The sequence below is a fragment of the Caloenas nicobarica genome, chromosome 18 (genome assembly GCF_036013445.1).
Source record: "Caloenas nicobarica isolate bCalNic1 chromosome 18, bCalNic1.hap1, whole genome shotgun sequence".
Taxonomy (NCBI): domain Eukaryota; kingdom Metazoa; phylum Chordata; class Aves; order Columbiformes; family Columbidae; genus Caloenas; species Caloenas nicobarica.
In genome coordinates, this window is record NC_088262.1 from 4727026 (window position 1) to 4743822 (window position 16797).

General features: G+C 49.3%; 1 protein-coding gene across 1 annotated transcript in view; it reads right to left on the reverse strand.

The window, feature by feature from the left end:
• Positions 1 to 395: 395 nt before the first annotated feature.
• The window catches only part of MYO15B (myosin XVB), a 30954-nt gene continuing 14552 nt past the window's right edge, over positions 396 to 16797 (reverse strand). Inside the window, exons 22-52 of the mRNA XM_065648096.1 lie at positions 16417 to 16515; positions 16152 to 16246; positions 15308 to 15559; positions 14723 to 14825; positions 14257 to 14400; positions 13772 to 13961; positions 13548 to 13638; positions 12788 to 13016; positions 11155 to 11270; positions 10569 to 10628; positions 10251 to 10326; positions 9628 to 9746; positions 9264 to 9382; positions 8664 to 8805; positions 8413 to 8524; positions 7940 to 8100; positions 7550 to 7662; positions 7389 to 7452; positions 7072 to 7144; positions 6631 to 6707; positions 6211 to 6287; positions 5516 to 5646; positions 4829 to 4923; positions 4477 to 4554; positions 4049 to 4157; positions 3581 to 3729; positions 3051 to 3178; positions 1933 to 2066; positions 1320 to 1453; positions 726 to 866; positions 396 to 455 (exon numbers count right to left, since the gene is read on the reverse strand). Coding sequence (XP_065504168.1) covers positions 396 to 455; positions 726 to 866; positions 1320 to 1453; positions 1933 to 2066; positions 3051 to 3178; positions 3581 to 3729; positions 4049 to 4157; positions 4477 to 4554; positions 4829 to 4923; positions 5516 to 5646; positions 6211 to 6287; positions 6631 to 6707; positions 7072 to 7144; positions 7389 to 7452; positions 7550 to 7662; positions 7940 to 8100; positions 8413 to 8524; positions 8664 to 8805; positions 9264 to 9382; positions 9628 to 9746; positions 10251 to 10326; positions 10569 to 10628; positions 11155 to 11270; positions 12788 to 13016; positions 13548 to 13638; positions 13772 to 13961; positions 14257 to 14400; positions 14723 to 14825; positions 15308 to 15559; positions 16152 to 16246; positions 16417 to 16515 — 3671 coding nt within the window. The remainder of the gene's footprint in view (positions 456 to 725; positions 867 to 1319; positions 1454 to 1932; positions 2067 to 3050; positions 3179 to 3580; positions 3730 to 4048; positions 4158 to 4476; positions 4555 to 4828; positions 4924 to 5515; positions 5647 to 6210; positions 6288 to 6630; positions 6708 to 7071; positions 7145 to 7388; positions 7453 to 7549; positions 7663 to 7939; positions 8101 to 8412; positions 8525 to 8663; positions 8806 to 9263; positions 9383 to 9627; positions 9747 to 10250; positions 10327 to 10568; positions 10629 to 11154; positions 11271 to 12787; positions 13017 to 13547; positions 13639 to 13771; positions 13962 to 14256; positions 14401 to 14722; positions 14826 to 15307; positions 15560 to 16151; positions 16247 to 16416; positions 16516 to 16797) is intronic.

The window sequence follows — 16797 nt, forward strand, 5'->3', positions numbered from 1 at the left end:
AGCCAGCGTCAGCCTTTGTTCGTGTTAATTAATTCAAAATAGAAGAGAACAGTCCCACACTGCATAGCTCGAAGGCGATTTCTTGCATCTGTTCAGCTGCTGTGTTGGAACAGGCTGTGGAAAAGCAACAGTGTGGAAAGGGAGTCGTGGTTTGTTTAGCCAGTGCATGTGTTGCTTCAAGGAAGAGTACTTGGGGATGGAACAGCAGGTCACAAGGGGTGAGATTAAGGTCCAGTCTATCAACAAACACTGTGGTGGCAGTCTTAGAAAGCAGCTGTCTGAGGTCATGGATGTCTTTTGGAAGAGTCCTTCTCAGAAGACAGGGCTGGGAGCACTGAACAAGCTCAAAGGGAAAACAGTGCTGGTTTGCTTGGGCATTCTCTTCCTCTTAGGCTCTAGCGATGCAACTCTGTTTTATCCAGGATGACAACAATCATGTGGTACATTTCCTTAGCCTGTCAAAACACAAATCAGGATCAGTCATTCTCTGCCCCAGAAATGGCTGCTTCTCATAATTAAATATTCCCATAAGTCACTTTCCGTAATTAAATATCAGGTAGGTGCTGGGACAAAGCTGCACTTTGGGGCCTGGGAAGTGCGGTATCCCCATCCACCTCTGGGACAGAAGAGAGCAGCAGTACCGTCTCCTAGCAGGGGCTCAGCTGGGCCGTGGAGGGCAATTTCTGAATCACCAGGAGGAAGCAGTACATCCAGGCTGATCTCACCTGTGACAGTTCAAGCCACATAGTCTTGGGGCTGACAGCCGAGCCGTAGTTCAGTTCTATGCCAGGAAGCCCCCCATCAGAGCTAGGTCGCAGGGTTCGCATCTTCTGCAGCTCATTCAATGGAATGACACAGGAGACTGCCTGTGTAAGGAGAAAAAAACCACAAAACGCTCGGGTGCAGTGTTTACAAATAAAACCATCTGATTTCTCACCTAAGAAGGATTCACCTCAAGAGCTTACTGAAAGCTGAGACAAGGACTGGGTCACAGGGCAGTGCATACAGAACACAGGGCAGGCTCCTGGTGCCTGCACGCCCCTAGAACTGCAAGATTGGGACAAACAAGACTGTGACCTTCACGTGGTTTTACAGTGAACTATTCTTGTAGGGTGATCACTGGACTAACAAAAGAGCGCATGGCAGTATTAACTGTTCCACCATTCTTGTCACTTGCTTTGGGCCTGGGTGGTTTAACATTAGAGTGGCTGTGATGCCAGTAAATACAGTCTCTTCCTGCACAAGTTGTTCTAAAAGTCAAAGGTAACATCTGACAGACATCAGGGCTCTGGACTCGAGGGAGGAATTATCTGACATACCTGAGTGGTGCCATCCGCCACGATGATATCATCTTTATTCACACCAAAGAAGCAGGGCACAGAGATTGTGTTGTCACTGACTCTCTCTACTAAGTAGGTGTTGTAGCCAAAGAAAGGCAATTTCATCACATGCTCTGTAAGAAAGCAGAAGGTGGCTTTCAGGCAGCAGCTTCCAGCCAGCAATCTGCTGCACCAACCTGGTCAAAAGCTGCAAGAGTTGCCAGGCTTTTCTACATTAAAAAGTAAGATTTTACAACTTCTCCCTCCTCCCCAGGTTGCTGATACTTAATTCTCAGCAGCCTGGATGAATGTCCCATTCTTTTCCAACCAGAAAACAAATGTGCAGCCAGAATATCAATTAAAACACAACTTGTACAGAGCTCTGAAAGTCTACTACAGACTTCCACAAAAGAAGTGGGACTTCTACCCTGATCGCCATGCTTGGGTCCCAGTGCCAATCTGCAGGTGGAGGTTGTCAGGGCGTTCCATGTCATGGCTCATTCCAGGCTCCAAGGATCCTCACCAACCTCATGAACTGTCCCAAAAGCACATTCAGAGCAACTTGCATCACGCTCAGGATAGACGGCTTAAGCAGGTCTGGATGTCTCCTCACCTATGAACTGGATTTTTGCATCCACTGGCTGGAGGCGCTGCCTGGTTCTCAGCAGCATGCTGACCTGGCTCTGCATAGCCTGGGGACTGATGGAAGACTGCAGGGGCTTTGGCGTGTACTCCTTCAGCTCCTCCCTGTGCCAACAAGCAGACAGTAATTCACCCCCTGCCCAGCTAAAATGGAAAGATCAGCCACAGGGATTAAGAGAAAGAAGGGGTTGTGGCAACAATTTTCAATTGGATGGTTGGAGGCAACAGTGGAGGGAGAGGAGAAGAGCACAAGAGGTTGTATCCGTATTGGGTAACGTGGAAGGAAACATTAGAGACATCAAGGCCACCATTTTCCACACAGAAGGAAGCTCTGCACCACTGACTGGTGCATTGAGAGAAACCCCTCCTTCCTGGAGTCAACAGGAGCTCTTCATACAAGGACTGTAGCATGAAAGTAGAGCCACAGGGTGTTTCTTATACAGGCAGTTTCAGCTGAAAAACACCTTACTCTAACCCTGTCTTGCTCCTGTGCCTCCAAAGCACCCCATGGGGCAGAGTTCCCCATGCCCAGCAGGGTTGTGCCATTACCCCCTGCTGCTGGTGGTGTGCAGAGATCGGATGGAGACATTACTCCCAGTCTAAGTGCGTAAGGATACAGGAAGGAAGGAGTGTGAAAATACAGCTCAGGGCTGCAGGACAGAAGCTTTCCAGTACCAAGGGACATTTTAATTCCCATTAGGCACCTCACTACATAGATTTCAAGTGCCCAGCATTGAAAACTCTAGCACTTGTGAGAAAGAACAAAGGAGCATTCATCCCAACTATAAGCTCATGCACTTTCTTCTTGATATTACAAATACACGGCAGTCAAAAGAATTTCCATGTCACCCTCATGACCCTGAGCTCAGAGGGAGTCACAAAAGAAATATGGATCAGAGAGTCAGCATCAAGAGTGTGAGTAGGAGGTAAACCTTCTTGATGGACAGGAGTCAGTCACAAAGTAGTGACATTAATTAGTAGTTTATGTTCTCCAGAACTGTCTATTCCTTAATTATACAGAGTATAATTAACGTAAGTAATCCCTGTGGTGCCAACAGCCATTAGAGACCCACCCTGAGACAAACATACCTGGAGGGAGCAGAGTTCTGCTGCTCTGATTTGGCCCAGTGCTGGAGCAATGCCAAAGTGCACACCTGCATCTCTGTTTCTTTACTACGGATCAATAGTATCTTCCCATTCAGGTAATCCCACAGAATCTGAGAGACAGCACAGCAAAGAGGCCTTTGTTAAACCTTCCAGAAGGAACGTGCAGGTCTGGGCAGCGCCAGGCTGCAGAGACCCATATCCTGCACCTTGCTGATAACACATCCAGCTCAGGCTGATAACATGAAAAAAAAGGCTTTCTGGGCTCGGGAAGAGCATGCAGAACCACACGGTCTATGTCTGAACAGTACAGCTTACAGGCTAGGGCTACAGGAGCACTGCCTTCCTTGCATCCATAGCTTCAGTTATTAGTCATTCCCAGGAAGAGCATACAAAGATGATCAGCCGAAGCCCTCCCGCATCTTCAGCCCCCTTGGGACATTCCTGTTGGCCTGGACATTAACTCTGCCCCTGCTAGGGAGGTTACTGGGGCACACACTGCCCTTGTTGCTTACCTGTCCATAATGGACATCAGTATAAAATTTGTTCTCAAAGTGCAGAGGTGTCCTCCAGATGAGCCTGCGTAAAGTCACAGTGACCAACTTGTCCTCCAGCAGGTAATCATGAATATACTCCGCCGATCGTATTGGCCTCTCCATTTTATCTACATGTTTACACAGAGAGAGGGTCGTCACTGCTGGTGCTGGGGCAGGAGCCCTCCTGCACACCTCTGTTCCACCCTGCCCTTACAACTCCCAGCATCAGCCATTCCAAGGGGGCACAGACACACACACGTCTTCCAGGAACAAGCAACACAGCCCTTGAGAAGGCACAATCCTGAATCCTGGTAACAGAGGAAATGTGCTGAAGAGGAACCTCCTGAGAGCCAAGAAGGGTTGGGGAACTATTCAAGACAGTAGCTGTGGTACCCCTTGTTGGAGGAACCACTTTAAGAAAGAATCTAGATACTACTCTCTACTTGCCAAGATTATCACACTCACTCCTGATGGCAAGAAGAACAAATTCCTGTATCTCTTCCTGTTCACCTGCTCCCATCTGTTCACAGATCTCCTGCAAGAGTTCCTTGGCCACCTGAAGCAAGGAAAGAAGCAAATAAATACTGTGGCCAGGCAAGCCCAGAGCAGCCTCAGGGCAGTTAGACATACTAGGCTTGTTAGAGGGCAGCAGTGTGGCTCTGGCCATCGCATAAAGCAGCAAGCTGGGGGAAGCATCTCCGCATCACACAGGCCCTGCAGAGATCCGCTGCTCCAGGGATGCCCAGAAAGCGAGTGGGAAACTATCACAGCACTATGGGATGCACAAGCCAAGCCCGAGGTTTTGACAGATAAGAGAGTTCCCTGGTGTGGCTCAGAGTCCAGATCAACAAAGAAATTCAAAGCAAAAAACTCACAGTGAATGTCTTGATTCTGGAGAGGTATTCCACGTCTCCAGGCATCAGTATCACTAGCCGGCGGGCACCACGCCCCTTCTGCAAAGGACAGTCTTTAGGCAGCAAGACATGCAGGATTTCATCAGCCCCACAATTCTTCCTCCCTCCTCATCTCCGTGTTCCACTACTTGCCCATAGTACCTGACTCTTCCCTGCCTACCCCACAGCGTTGCACTTCCCAATCCCCTTATAGACACATGCTTCATTTCCTCTCTTGAACACTAACCACCCCTGCAACACTGCACATGGCACGGCCCGCAAGCCTCTGTCCTCCCTCTCTTCCCAGCATCCCCATTTCTCTGCCCCTCAATACCAGCAGTGCCTCTATCTCCACAGGGGAAGGAAGGTGGCGACGGCCTCCATACATGAAATTTTTCCGCAGGTTGCTCTGACAGATCTTGGCAATATCTGCAAGAAAAGAAAAAAGCTTCATGTGCTGATCCAAAAGAGAGGACTAAGCATTGTCTCCTGTGGTCTTACATCATCCTGGCTGTGCTGAATTTATCCCAGGGCCACTGCTAAGAGAGGAAAGAGACTCTCTCCCAGAACACATCCAAATCAAGAGGGTCAGCCCCAAACGGCATTCAGGGCAGCAGGAGAACACAGGAATTACAGGATAGGAGAACAAGAACCCTCTTCCAACACAGATACCTGACAGCTGATGACTACAGTCTGCCTTTCCCCCAGGGTCTAGCTGTCAAACTGGACCTAAGCCACAGGGCTAAGCTAAGCCTCAGACAGACATACAATTCCACCTTGCCTGGATGACGATGCAATGGGAAATGACCTCTGCAAACAGAGAGACTAGAGATACAAAGCAGACTCCTGCCTGCAGGCTCACGTCCCTCAGTACCCAACTCATTTGTCCTGCCTAACAGGATAAGGGAGATTTTCTCATTGGACCATGTCCCCACCTGGATCCTGTCTTCTTTCTTTGACCACTAGGCCTTAGTAACAAGGGGGCGGCCGTTTATTTTACAGGACACAGAAATATTCATACCATGGTGGGTGCTGGATGGATCACTGCTGGCTAGCTGCAGAAACTTGGTGGCATAGGGCATCAGGATGTTAGAGGGGAGGAAGTATCCAGTTAGCAGGTTTAGGAGCAACCAACCACGCAGCACGTTCTCCCTGCAGGACAGAAAGAACTGTGGGCACCTTGGAACAAGGCAATTTCTGCTCCAAGCAGCTCAAAGTGAGGCTCTGCCCTTCTGAACACCTTTGGGAGACCAAGGTGTGGCCCTTGGTCAGAGGTTTCTTATGCTGAGGAAGGAATTGATTCAGTTATTCCAACAGCAAACAAAGAATGGGAAGAGTCAAGGCCACTCTGATGTCACTGCAACCATATCGCAGGGCAGTGTGGGGTCAAGCCAGTCCTAACTGTTGTATCGATTCCCTAGAGCTGTGATGAGGAAATCAGGGCCCTGAGCAGCACCACTGCCAGGAGCTACCGGGCATGTTTACCAGTGCCCAGATATATCAGCAGCCAGAGATACAAGGACAAACATCCAGTGAAGTGAAAAAACAAAACCCAGCAACTGGCTAAATTACCTGAGTGCTCAGCAAAAGTCCCAGCAACTGAGCAGCTGGGGACAATACATCATTACAGGGCAGCCTCTCCCCTGGTCCAGCTGTCCATGTAGCCAGTTCCCCTCCATCTGTGCATGCACAGGAGCTGATAGTGCTGGTACTCACTGGTTAGGGTTGTGGGTGACCTGTTTGATGACCTGGCAGTAGACTTCATCATGCAAACTCTCCTTCTCCTTACACAGCTGCATTCAGAGAGGAGAAGGCAGTGTCAGAGAGAAGACGAGGCCGGAGAGGCCTCAGGTTGTCTCTGTGCCCTTCCTCTCCCAGCTCCAGAGCTCTGCCAATGTGGCTTAAAGCTTGGACTTTGCAATGTCTGGTCTGTAGTGCTGTCTAGGCTCAAAGGAGAGGCAGGTTATACCCTCATCCAGACAGCAATGTCCAGGGAAACCATTTACATGCAAATGCTCTCGTTTTTCAATTAGCCTCTCTGTTTCAGCTCCCTCTCTCAGATGGGAGGTTGCATTATGGCTCTCCCTGCTCTCTCCCTTCCCAGCAAGGTCTTGGCTCTTCGTTCCCCTCACAAACCTGAAGGATTTCATAGATGCATTCAACCTCATTCTGGTTCTTGAGCTTTGGTTGATCTCCCATGAACCGCATCAGAGCTGCAAAGCAAAGGCTGGCACTTAGGTCTAAGGAGAAGTGACCCTGCCATGGGGCAGGCAGCAGACTAGAAAATGTCCTGAAAGCTCTTCTTCTCCAGGCTTGCACTGGACATGTACACAGTGGGGCATCAGCCCAGGCAGTGTGTGCATCAAGTGCAAAGTGTCCAAGAACATAGCGCATTTTCATGGATGCTTTCAGCATGGACACAGGTGGTTATTAACTAGAGAAATGTCATAAAGGGGCCCTCCTCTCACAGTTTTCATTTCCTGCTCTGGGCTCTATGACGCCTGCGTGTAGCCACCAAGACCATCCCGCTCACCCCCCTCCAGCCTCTGCAGTGTTGTGTCCTAGGGGGATACTTACTCTTGAAGTTCTTCGTAGCAAGCTCATTCAGCTCACTGTCAGAGTACTGGAGCAAAGACTCCTGGATTGGGACCTGCAGGGCCAGAATACCAGGGTAAGATGAGGAGACAGATCACGCAGAGCTGTGCTGCAGGCTTCACAAATGACACAAGCTCCCAGTATCTTGCAGGCAGCAGTGAGGAGTAGAGGGCACCTACACTCCTTCAGAGACTGCAGCCAAGGATCTGACCTCTGTGCTTTTGCCATGTAGGGACAAAGCTGGAGGCAATGCTGAAGCTGAGGTTCTGGCTGTAGCCATGGAAAGAGACTGGGCTCACCTTGGTGTGTTGGACCAGGTCAGCTGCACTTTTCCCTTCAGCAGGTGTCCCCTTCAGTCCCCGCCTAGACAGAGGAGAGAGAATATGCAACCTAAGAAACACTCCCAGAAATGGCTTGGTCCTGGCATATGCATTTTCATGAAGGTCCACAGCCTACTCACAGGGACTGAGCCTCTCTGAAGTAGGCTGCGGCGAAGTCCATCATGGTGTAATTATCGCCAGCAGAGACTACCGTGGTGCTGGTGGGTTCTGATGTCAGGCTGGGAACAGAACCCTGTGGAGACAGGCACCAAACCCACCCTGAAAAGTCAGCTGAGGAACTGCAGTGTGTATTCTGCTCACCTGCCAGACCTGGGAAGGCCTCATCTGTGTGTGGGGCCTCCCCCCGTGCCGCTATAATACTGTAATTTGAGTGTCTATCTGCAAGGATTAAGTGATCATTTTCTTTCCTCTAGCCTTGGACATCAGACACTACCAGGGCTGCAGACCCACTCTGGCAGCTCCCACAGAACCTGTCCACGTCCCCTATCAGCTCCCCAAGGACAACTCACCTCTTTGCTGTTGTTCCTGCTCTCTGGGGAAGCTTTCACGTCCTTCCGCAGCCTTCCACGTCTGTCCATGCTGGTGCTGAGGTAATCAGGGGCTGCAGCCAGTTGCACCAGGCTGGTGGGGAAAATACCACAGCGGCCGCCAGTGGAGCCGAACTGCCAGCCTGCAGAAATGGTGAAGAAAGAGTCAGGAACCACGGCAGCTACCAAGAGAAATGAGCAGTGAAGCATCCTACTGGCAAAGGAGAGCAGCAAACTCTGACCAGGCTTTCCTGCATCCTCTATAACTGGCAGCTAGAAATAGGTGAGCTGCAGTCAGAGAATGGTAGAGCTGAAGGTGACTGTGCCAGCCCAAAACAGTCCAATTTCCTCTCGTTTGCTTGACAGCAGCATGTAGAGCTCCTGGGCACCATGGATCCAGCAGGCCCTTGAATCCAGTCCCCACCTCTCCTGCCAATCTCAACAAACTCCCTTACCTGGCTCCACGCCTTGCATGGGCAGTAACTCAATGAGGTCGCCCTTCTTGAAGCTAAGAAGGCTCTTGTCATCTGTGATGTAGCTGCGCAGAGCAATGACGTAGTTGGTGTCCTGGGAAAAAAAAAGTGATGGGGTGGTCAAATCTCATCCTCAGGATGTGAAGGACTCAGACTATGTCATTCCATGGACCCTCTCAGGTCTGTGTGGGAAACCATCTTCGTTCCCTATTTCACTACAGCCACTCTCTCACCTGCCTCAGCTCCTGGATGAAGAGTTCCACCATGGCCTTGATGCATGGAGCCTTTGGAGAGTGCAGGAAGAGCTGCTCTGTCTTCAGAGAGAACTCCAGGCCATTGCTGCCCTTCAGTTCCACTGACAGCACATCTGCAAAGCTGAGAACAGAGCCAGCGTGCTCAGGCTCCTTCTGCCAGAACTAGGGATGCAGACTGTGGGGATTGGAGCTCATTCCAAGGACTGAGAATGGAGACAGGCCTCAGCAGGCTCCAGAGGGTGACCATCCACCAGCACTGTGTTACAACAGTAACAGCAGCATAGGCTGCTCGTGGCTTTCACCACACCACCCTGAGGACCTCCTGTCTGACAACAAGCATGGAGCTGACTCAGACCTAGCACTCACTTATTGTAAGCAAAGCATCAGGTAGGAAGGAAAGGGAAAGGCCAAATTCGTTAGAAGGAAGGTCAGTGAGTCACAACTGGCCTGGGACAATCCTAGAGAGCACAGCACAACTAGATGATTTTCATCTCACCTGTTCAGTCTGTCTCCTACACTCTGAAACATCCTGCAAGTGACCAATCACCATCCTGCAGCAATCAGTGCCCTTTTGCCCACCTGTAGCTGTGAAGAATCTTCAGGTGCTCAGGATTATAGCCAGCTGCTTTCACCACCTTCAGCAACCGCATGCCCCGGTGAGAAACACCCAGGATCTGTACATCACTTCCATTTTCACCCTGTAAGGGAAGTGCAGCAAAAAACATCAAAAGCTCCATCCCACCTGGACAGGATGCAGCAGGGGAAGAAGATGCCACCATATGTACCATGAAGGAGGTCCTGGGCTGACAGAGCTGTCAAACCCGTTAAGGCTCAGAAGAATGAGTGATGTGTGGCCAGGCAGGGAGACAGAAAGAGATCCCAGATGAACTAGAGCCACACAGCCAAAGTAAGTCCAGGGTCTGGTGAGAAGATTAAGACTCACATGAACTGGGAAAAGGCGGGAGAAATAGTTAGCCCAGTTATCCCGAGCAGCCAGTACAATCCTCTTCTTTATCCCATCCTCCTGAATGGACTGGACATCGTTGCCAACCCGAAACTCCACTAGGAAGGGTACAAAGCAGATACTTTCTCAGTAAAACAAAGATGGCCAAGCCTTTCTCTGCCCAGGGACTCATTCCCACCAGTCCTCCCCAGCAGAGCAGCAAACAACATGCAGAGGCGAAAACATACCACGTTACTTGCACACACCAGCCTACTACTAGTTTCTCTCCCCCTTCCCATGAAACTCCTGTGAAAAACAGTTGGATTTTGAGACAACTCAAAATCCCATCCTTGGGCCTCAGTTTCCTCTTCCCACAGTAAACATATCAGAACTAAGTGTTTCTGGCTCAGAGAAATTTCAGGGCCATTTTCTGGCCATTTAGAATAAACAAATGTTCCTACACTGCACTACACAGCACACACAAATGTGCTTTATTGATGTAGTAACAAACGCTTCTCCTCTGCCCAAAGTCCTGCCTGAAAGGGCTTGGAGGCTGGTTTCTCGCTTCAAATCAAAAGCTGGGGTGGGCCCAGGGAGAAAGGGACGATGGGCTTGCTAATTACTCAGCAGGTCTTTCATCTTGCGCTTCTCTTCCCTGGAGATCCGAAGACAGGAATCAGAGAAGGTGTCACACAGGATCTGCAGAGGAAGGAAACAGAGACTTCCATTGAAAAGGCCACATCTGAGTGTGCTGAAGCATCTGAAGCTGTTAAATAGACTGAGTTTGAAAGGAGTGAGCAGGCACTTGACCGGATGGACCTGGAGAAGAGGCTAACACTGCTAGGGATGCAGAAGTGAAGGCAACTTATGCAATGCCACTATGGAGTCTTTTGTCCCCAAACAGAGAGACAACAGGCCTTGAGTCATACACCAGTACGTACCTGTTCGCACAGCAAGTTCAGACAATAAGGGTGACTGAAATTTTCTTTGGGGTAAAACACCTGCAAGAGGAGGATAAAAACAATAATAATGTTACAGATGTTTACAGATGTTGCAGAAATAGCTCTCCAGGGATGTTTTGGAATCCACAGGTCCTACTGCCAGAGAGGAGTGAGTCCATCGCTAAGGGCAGGCAGAGAATAGACATTGTGAATGTAAACAGAAGGACCGGGAACAAAGGACCAAAAGCAAAGTGGTGAGACTCTGGGATGAACCCTGGTCAGTTCAGTGCACTCTCCAATACATTATTTTAAACACATTTGTACTATTTTAACAGGAAAGCACCAGGTAAAAACAAATTTACTTCATTTGTAGACCTTTTAGTGCTTTACAGAGGAAGGAAAGGACAGGGTGGGAAACTAAGGCACCAGTGTCAGTAAGGCAGAGTAGGACCCAGATCCCCTGCCTCTGACTCCTCCCAGAACTATTTTTATGCTCTTATATCACACTAGGTGCGAAAAATTATTTTAATTAAATGTGGGACCAGTTCCCTCCCCCCATAGCCAGCCCTCAGCTGATTAATTGTACCTCTTTACGCAGAAAGATTTTCCAGGCAGGGTTGTCATAGGAAAAGCTGACACTGGTAGCAAGCTTGTACAACTGGGTCTTGATACCATCATCATCTGCTACTGTTACAGTAGAGTCTGTATGAGGAGAAAAAGCAGTGAAGATGGGTTTTGCTGACTACAGGCTCACCTGCCAAGGACCTACCAAGAGAAAGGGGACAGTGCCATGTTCCTGACTGAAGATAACTGTCAAGAACCCTCTAGAAGGTCAGTGATCAGCTAATGTGAACACATGCACAAAACAGTCATCATGTGAGTACCAGCATTTCTGATAGCATTTATACTTGTGCTAGCCCCAAAGTTCAGTGCTCATAACAGAAACACTCCGGAGACAGGGAGCACACAGTGTCCCAGGCAAAATACTACCCCGTGCTTAAGCTTGAAGACACAGTTTCACTTTACATCATTGTAAAAAGGCTGCTAAAGGTTTCAAAAGGAAGTTCTCCCCTGAGCATGCAGACTGCAAAGTTCTGGTACAAGGCACCCAGTACTTGCACTGGATTTTCTCTTTGCAGGAGATCTATTAAAAACAGGCTCAGTCTGAAAACAACCATTCAAAGGCTTTGCTTTCCAAGGTAGGAATATCTTCATTTAAGCATTCCCAACTTTTGAAACTTTAGATTTCATAGACAACCAAGAAATGTAGTAGTTCAGTTAAGCTGTTTCTACATTCCTATTCAAAAGCAAGTAGGGATTTTTCAAGCTAATGCAGTTATTTTCACTTACTTTCACAGGACTTCCTAAAGATCAATTTTTTTAAGCGAGAGGGGGAGTGAAACAGGGACATGCTTTCATACCAGGGAAGCTGACACAGGATGGAGTCCTGCAGTAATGTGCTTGACTGACTGTTCCTTGCATGTTATGTGATGCTGATGAGAGTTTTAAACAGCTTGAAATATATTGGTACATGTCTCCAAAATAGCAGCAAAATATAAAATGAATTAAGGCTCCAGGCTCCCACTGCAATTCAGAGGCAAAACCTAGGACTGAATAACACTTCCAGCCTCCTGCTGAGAAACATTAGCTATGCCATTTTTCAGGTGTGCAGCATCCAGATACTCCTTGTTTGGCCATTGTCCAAAGTCTCTCAGGCTCTCATTAGCTCTCTGAGAAACATTCCCTCATTCCTCAGTCTGTCTCCAAGGACTCTCCAGAGGCTCTAGAAGGTAAAACACGTGGCTTCCCATTCCTCACTTGTCTGAAGTCCATCCATTGAATTGCAGCTCTGATAAAGTACTTATGCTTCAGATAGGCAATAAAACGTATTGTGAACTGGACCTTGATAAAGCTGTAGCCCAAAGGTCCTTTCTGGTTTTAGCTGCATTTTTCAGAGAAACCCAGCTCCTCCTTCATCTTAGGTGCCTGACATCGTGCACTGTGCTGCGAAGAAAGGGAAGAGCTGGGAAGAGCCACACTGAGTGCTGGGCCAGACTGGAACTGTGACAGCTTCTCTAATTTCACACAGCCCATCCAGTCGTTGGCCAGCTGGCCAATGACAGAACGTGAGCTGTGACTCTTCGAGGCCATAGGGCTGATTCTGACCCCATCCTCTCCCCACTGCCCCTGCTACCAAATCCCACTTGGGTGAAGTCAACACTCACCCTTCCCTGTGGACTCCTGAGAGCCTTGATTCCCAGGCGAGGGAGGCGAAGGCAATGGTGGGGCAGGAGGGGGAGCAGGAGGGCCCTGGGCACCTGGTGGGGTACTCTCCCAGCTGAAGACTGACAAGAGAGGCAACTGCTTCTCCTTGATAGAGCTGGAAGCTGTGCCTGGCTTGGGCTTGAGAGGTGGAGGTGTTTTCTTCTCTTGTGGCATTGGGGATGGCTGCAAGACAGCAAAACCATTTGACCCAGTCGTTCTCTGCATTACTGTGCTCTGTGCTGACACTGCTGTTACAAATCATTCCTAGGACAGCAGTCCAACCCTAGAAGCAAGATCTGTGTGAACAGGGATACCAGGACCTTTAAATCAGCACATGATCTATGAAAAGATGAAGATCAAGCAAACTCAGGTGCAGAGAACCATATATTTGAGACAGAATCCTCCAGATGAGAAGGGGAAAAAAAGATACTAATGAGTCAAAACCTTGGTGCCAAATGTGGGGAACATGAGTTTCTTGCTTTCAGATCAGTCTTAAACATATCACAATAGAACTTGCTGCTCCAGAGGCTTTTCTCCAGGACCTCAAGTGACTTCACAGACTGGAACCCAGTCTAGCATGGGCAGCACCATGGTGTGAGTTCACTCAACAAGAAATCACCTGGCTGCTACTGCACTACGAGGTATCTCCCAAACGGTTGGACACATAGGCTCTCTTTGTTGAGTTCTTAGGTGACTGGAAAACAAGGAACTCACTGATTTGGGAGATGGGAGGTTCATCATTCCCAGCTTGGCCAGAGCCTCATTTTTGGGGTCATTCTTCTTTATGAATGGCTTGGGCACTCTCCTGCAAGGAAATGTGGAACACGGTTAACAGGGGCTGCAGAGGGGCTGTGACCACAATGGAGCCATGTGGCAGTTCTGGGCTATAGTGCCACTCAACTCCTTCCTGCCCACCAGGGTGGATCCCACTCTCTCACCTGACAGGCTCGATAGGCTGGGGCTCAGGAGCTGGCCTGCTCTGGTACATTTTGATGATGTTGCGGATCTCCCGGCTGGGTGCAGGTCGCGACTCAGGGCCTGAAGGCTTCACTACAGGTGGCTCCTTCTTCGCTTTTGGCATCTGCTTTTTTGGCTTTGGCTCAGGAGGTGGCGAAGGGGCAGCAGGAGCTATTGGGGATGACAGCTTTAACCAACAGACCAGCAAAGACACAGGAGAAATCACTTTATCTCATTTGAAGCTCCATCTCTTTCACACCTAGGCTGACTGGCCATGGCCTTCCTCTGCCTTGCTTTGGGATCCCACTTCCCAAAGCTTAGGCTTTTCTCTCTCTCTCCTCTCCTGTCATGATGCAGATTCCCAGAAGAGCCAGATCCTTTCCTTCTCTGGCTATAGCCTGGCCTGATGCTCCTAGAAAGTTCCTGTTTGTCAGCCTGCTTGGGGCTCCACTGCACAGCATCTTACCTGCCTCTGCTTTAGGGCTGGGCTTCTCTTCTTTCCTCTTCTCCTGCTCCTCTTCCTTTTCCTCCTGCTTCGGCTCGGGATTTGCTGGAGGCGTCCAGATCTTGGAAGGAGGCCTGACTTGCTTTACTCGGATCTCTTGCTCTCCTGCATAGAAAGAGGGACTTGAGCTAGTTAAACCCACAGCCAAAACCGGGCACTAATGAGGTAGTTCCCAGTGGTGACATCAGTCAGCAGAAGCCTATGCTTTCCAGAAACAAAGGAGGGTGTGGCAGTCACAAACCCAAAGATTTCTAGAAAACTGGCAACAGAACACCTCACAATCTGAATTGTAGCCAGCTGACTGGGCACCCAAAACTCCTGCTCCACACAGCATCAGCAGCTCCTGCAGGTATTAGCTAGGTTCCAGACAAGGAAACAAGAACACCTCGTTATGCCAGGGAGGCTGCAGAAAGTGGTAGATGCTCACCCATCTTCTGAAAATATTCTCTCTTCTGCTGGAAAGTTTCCCGAGGATAGTCATCATCTTCACTGTTGGAGTACTCGTACTCATCTTCTGTGTAGTCATAAACCTGCAAGCAATTCACAACATGCTAGTTTGCGCTGGCCAGCAGATACCATAGTGCGCTTAAGTTCAGAGGCTATCATCCCTTGCCAAGTTCTGATCTAGAACTTGGCCCCATCTGGAATTGTCTCAAGAGAGCAGTCTCTGACCCAAGGAATCATCAACCAAGTCCAGAGAAAGTATGTTAAAGGGCAAAGACAGCCTGCTGGAAGAAAAAGAACTCAGAGTGATGAATTTTCCTGTGGCAAAAATCAGATCAGCTGGGAATTAACTGGCCAACGCTGCAGCCAAACCTCCACAGAGCTAATGCCATCAAGGTTTAATCCTGTGTCTTAAAGACTCAGCAAGCAGAGTTTGAAAGGCCTCAGTATCATAGGTAAGCATAGCTCTCTGCTCTCTGCCAAACCACTGCCACACTGGAAGGGAAGCAGAGCAAATACAAATCATGAAATTCAAAACAAATTCACCACCACTGTTTGTTTCTCATACCGATTTTTCTGCCTTAGCTAGTGGTTCTGGAGCCTTTGGTGGTGGTGGTGCAGCATTCTGGCTGCTGGGAGGATTCTTGGGTTTTGGGAAAGTGGTTGGGACTGGGGCTGAGGCTGGAGCTGAGGCTTGGGCTTGTGGTGGACTTGAGACTCTTGGCTTTGAGCTCGTGAGAGGTGGTTGCCACCGCTGTTGCTGCTGCTGCTGCTGCTGTTGCTGAGAAATGCTCATGGCTTGAAGGGTCATCTGCTGGGCCTGGAGGAAAGAATTGCAATGTCCATGAGCTCTAGGCTACATAAGAACACCGGCCATCACTCAGGCTGTCCCATTCTTTCACTGGTAATCACCGAACATCTATATAGTCAACTGTAGATTTCCCAGTGTGACGGGACAAGGCATGCCCAGCGAGTCTGTTCCCACCTGGCCAAGTATGCAGAGCTCCTAACACCACCCAAAAGGCTCAGCTACCAGTGAGAGAGCTGGGACCTCCACGCACGCACAAGGCCTTGTACAGAAACCAGAACACTGCAGATCTGCATCTGTAGCAAATCCCATCTTAAAACCACATGGGAATTACAGCTGAGGCTTCTTGCGGCCTGCTCTTGTCCTTTCTATTCACTCACCTATGGTGTTCCCATGTACACAAATGGCAAAAAAGGGGGTTCCCTCTTCTGCAGTCTTAAATAATCCCAGCTTTACATACCTAATCTCCAGCACATAAGCACAGAGTGTTACAGAGCAGGCCTAAGGCAGGAGGGCAGCGTGGCTAACCTCTTCACAGTACATACACCAGTGCATTATTTTTCCCCAGTTCCTGGGCCCCTCCCAGCCAGTCCCTTCCACTCACCATGAGCATGGCTTGCTGGTTGATAAAGGCTTGCTGTTGTGCTGCTAACTGACTGGCATCTACAGCTGGAACCACAGGCTGCGGCATAACCATGGCTGTGGAAGACACACGTCTGCAAACACTCACAGACAATTGTTCCCCATAGTGCTTGAGCATCAGCGCTGAGTGTTCACTGTGCACCTCGCCTGATGTTCAAACGCACAGGCTCCATTACAACACCCACCCTCCTATCCCCTGTATAGTTACTGAAACACTGTGTTGTTACCTGGCATAGGTGCAACCCCACCAGCTGCTGGCATCATAGGCATCCCCATCATGGAAGGCATGGGCTGGTAAACTGGTGCTTGAGTCATTCCAGAGAAGCCTAGAGGCAAAAGGCCACATGCACGGTGCTTTTGGGGAATCCCAGATCAGAAATCCCTGATGAATCCCCACAAAACACAACACATACGCTGGTTCTCTCCGCATGCACCAACCATTTATTTCTTCACACACAGCAGAACACTGCAAAGCTCAGGTGAAAAATGGAAGCCAAACAGAAATGTATGGCCTGCAAGAGTTTACAATAACAGGATCCAGATCCTGCCTCTGCAGCGTAGCTTAGGACACCACCATCCTTCATGACTAAGCATATAAATAACTCCTG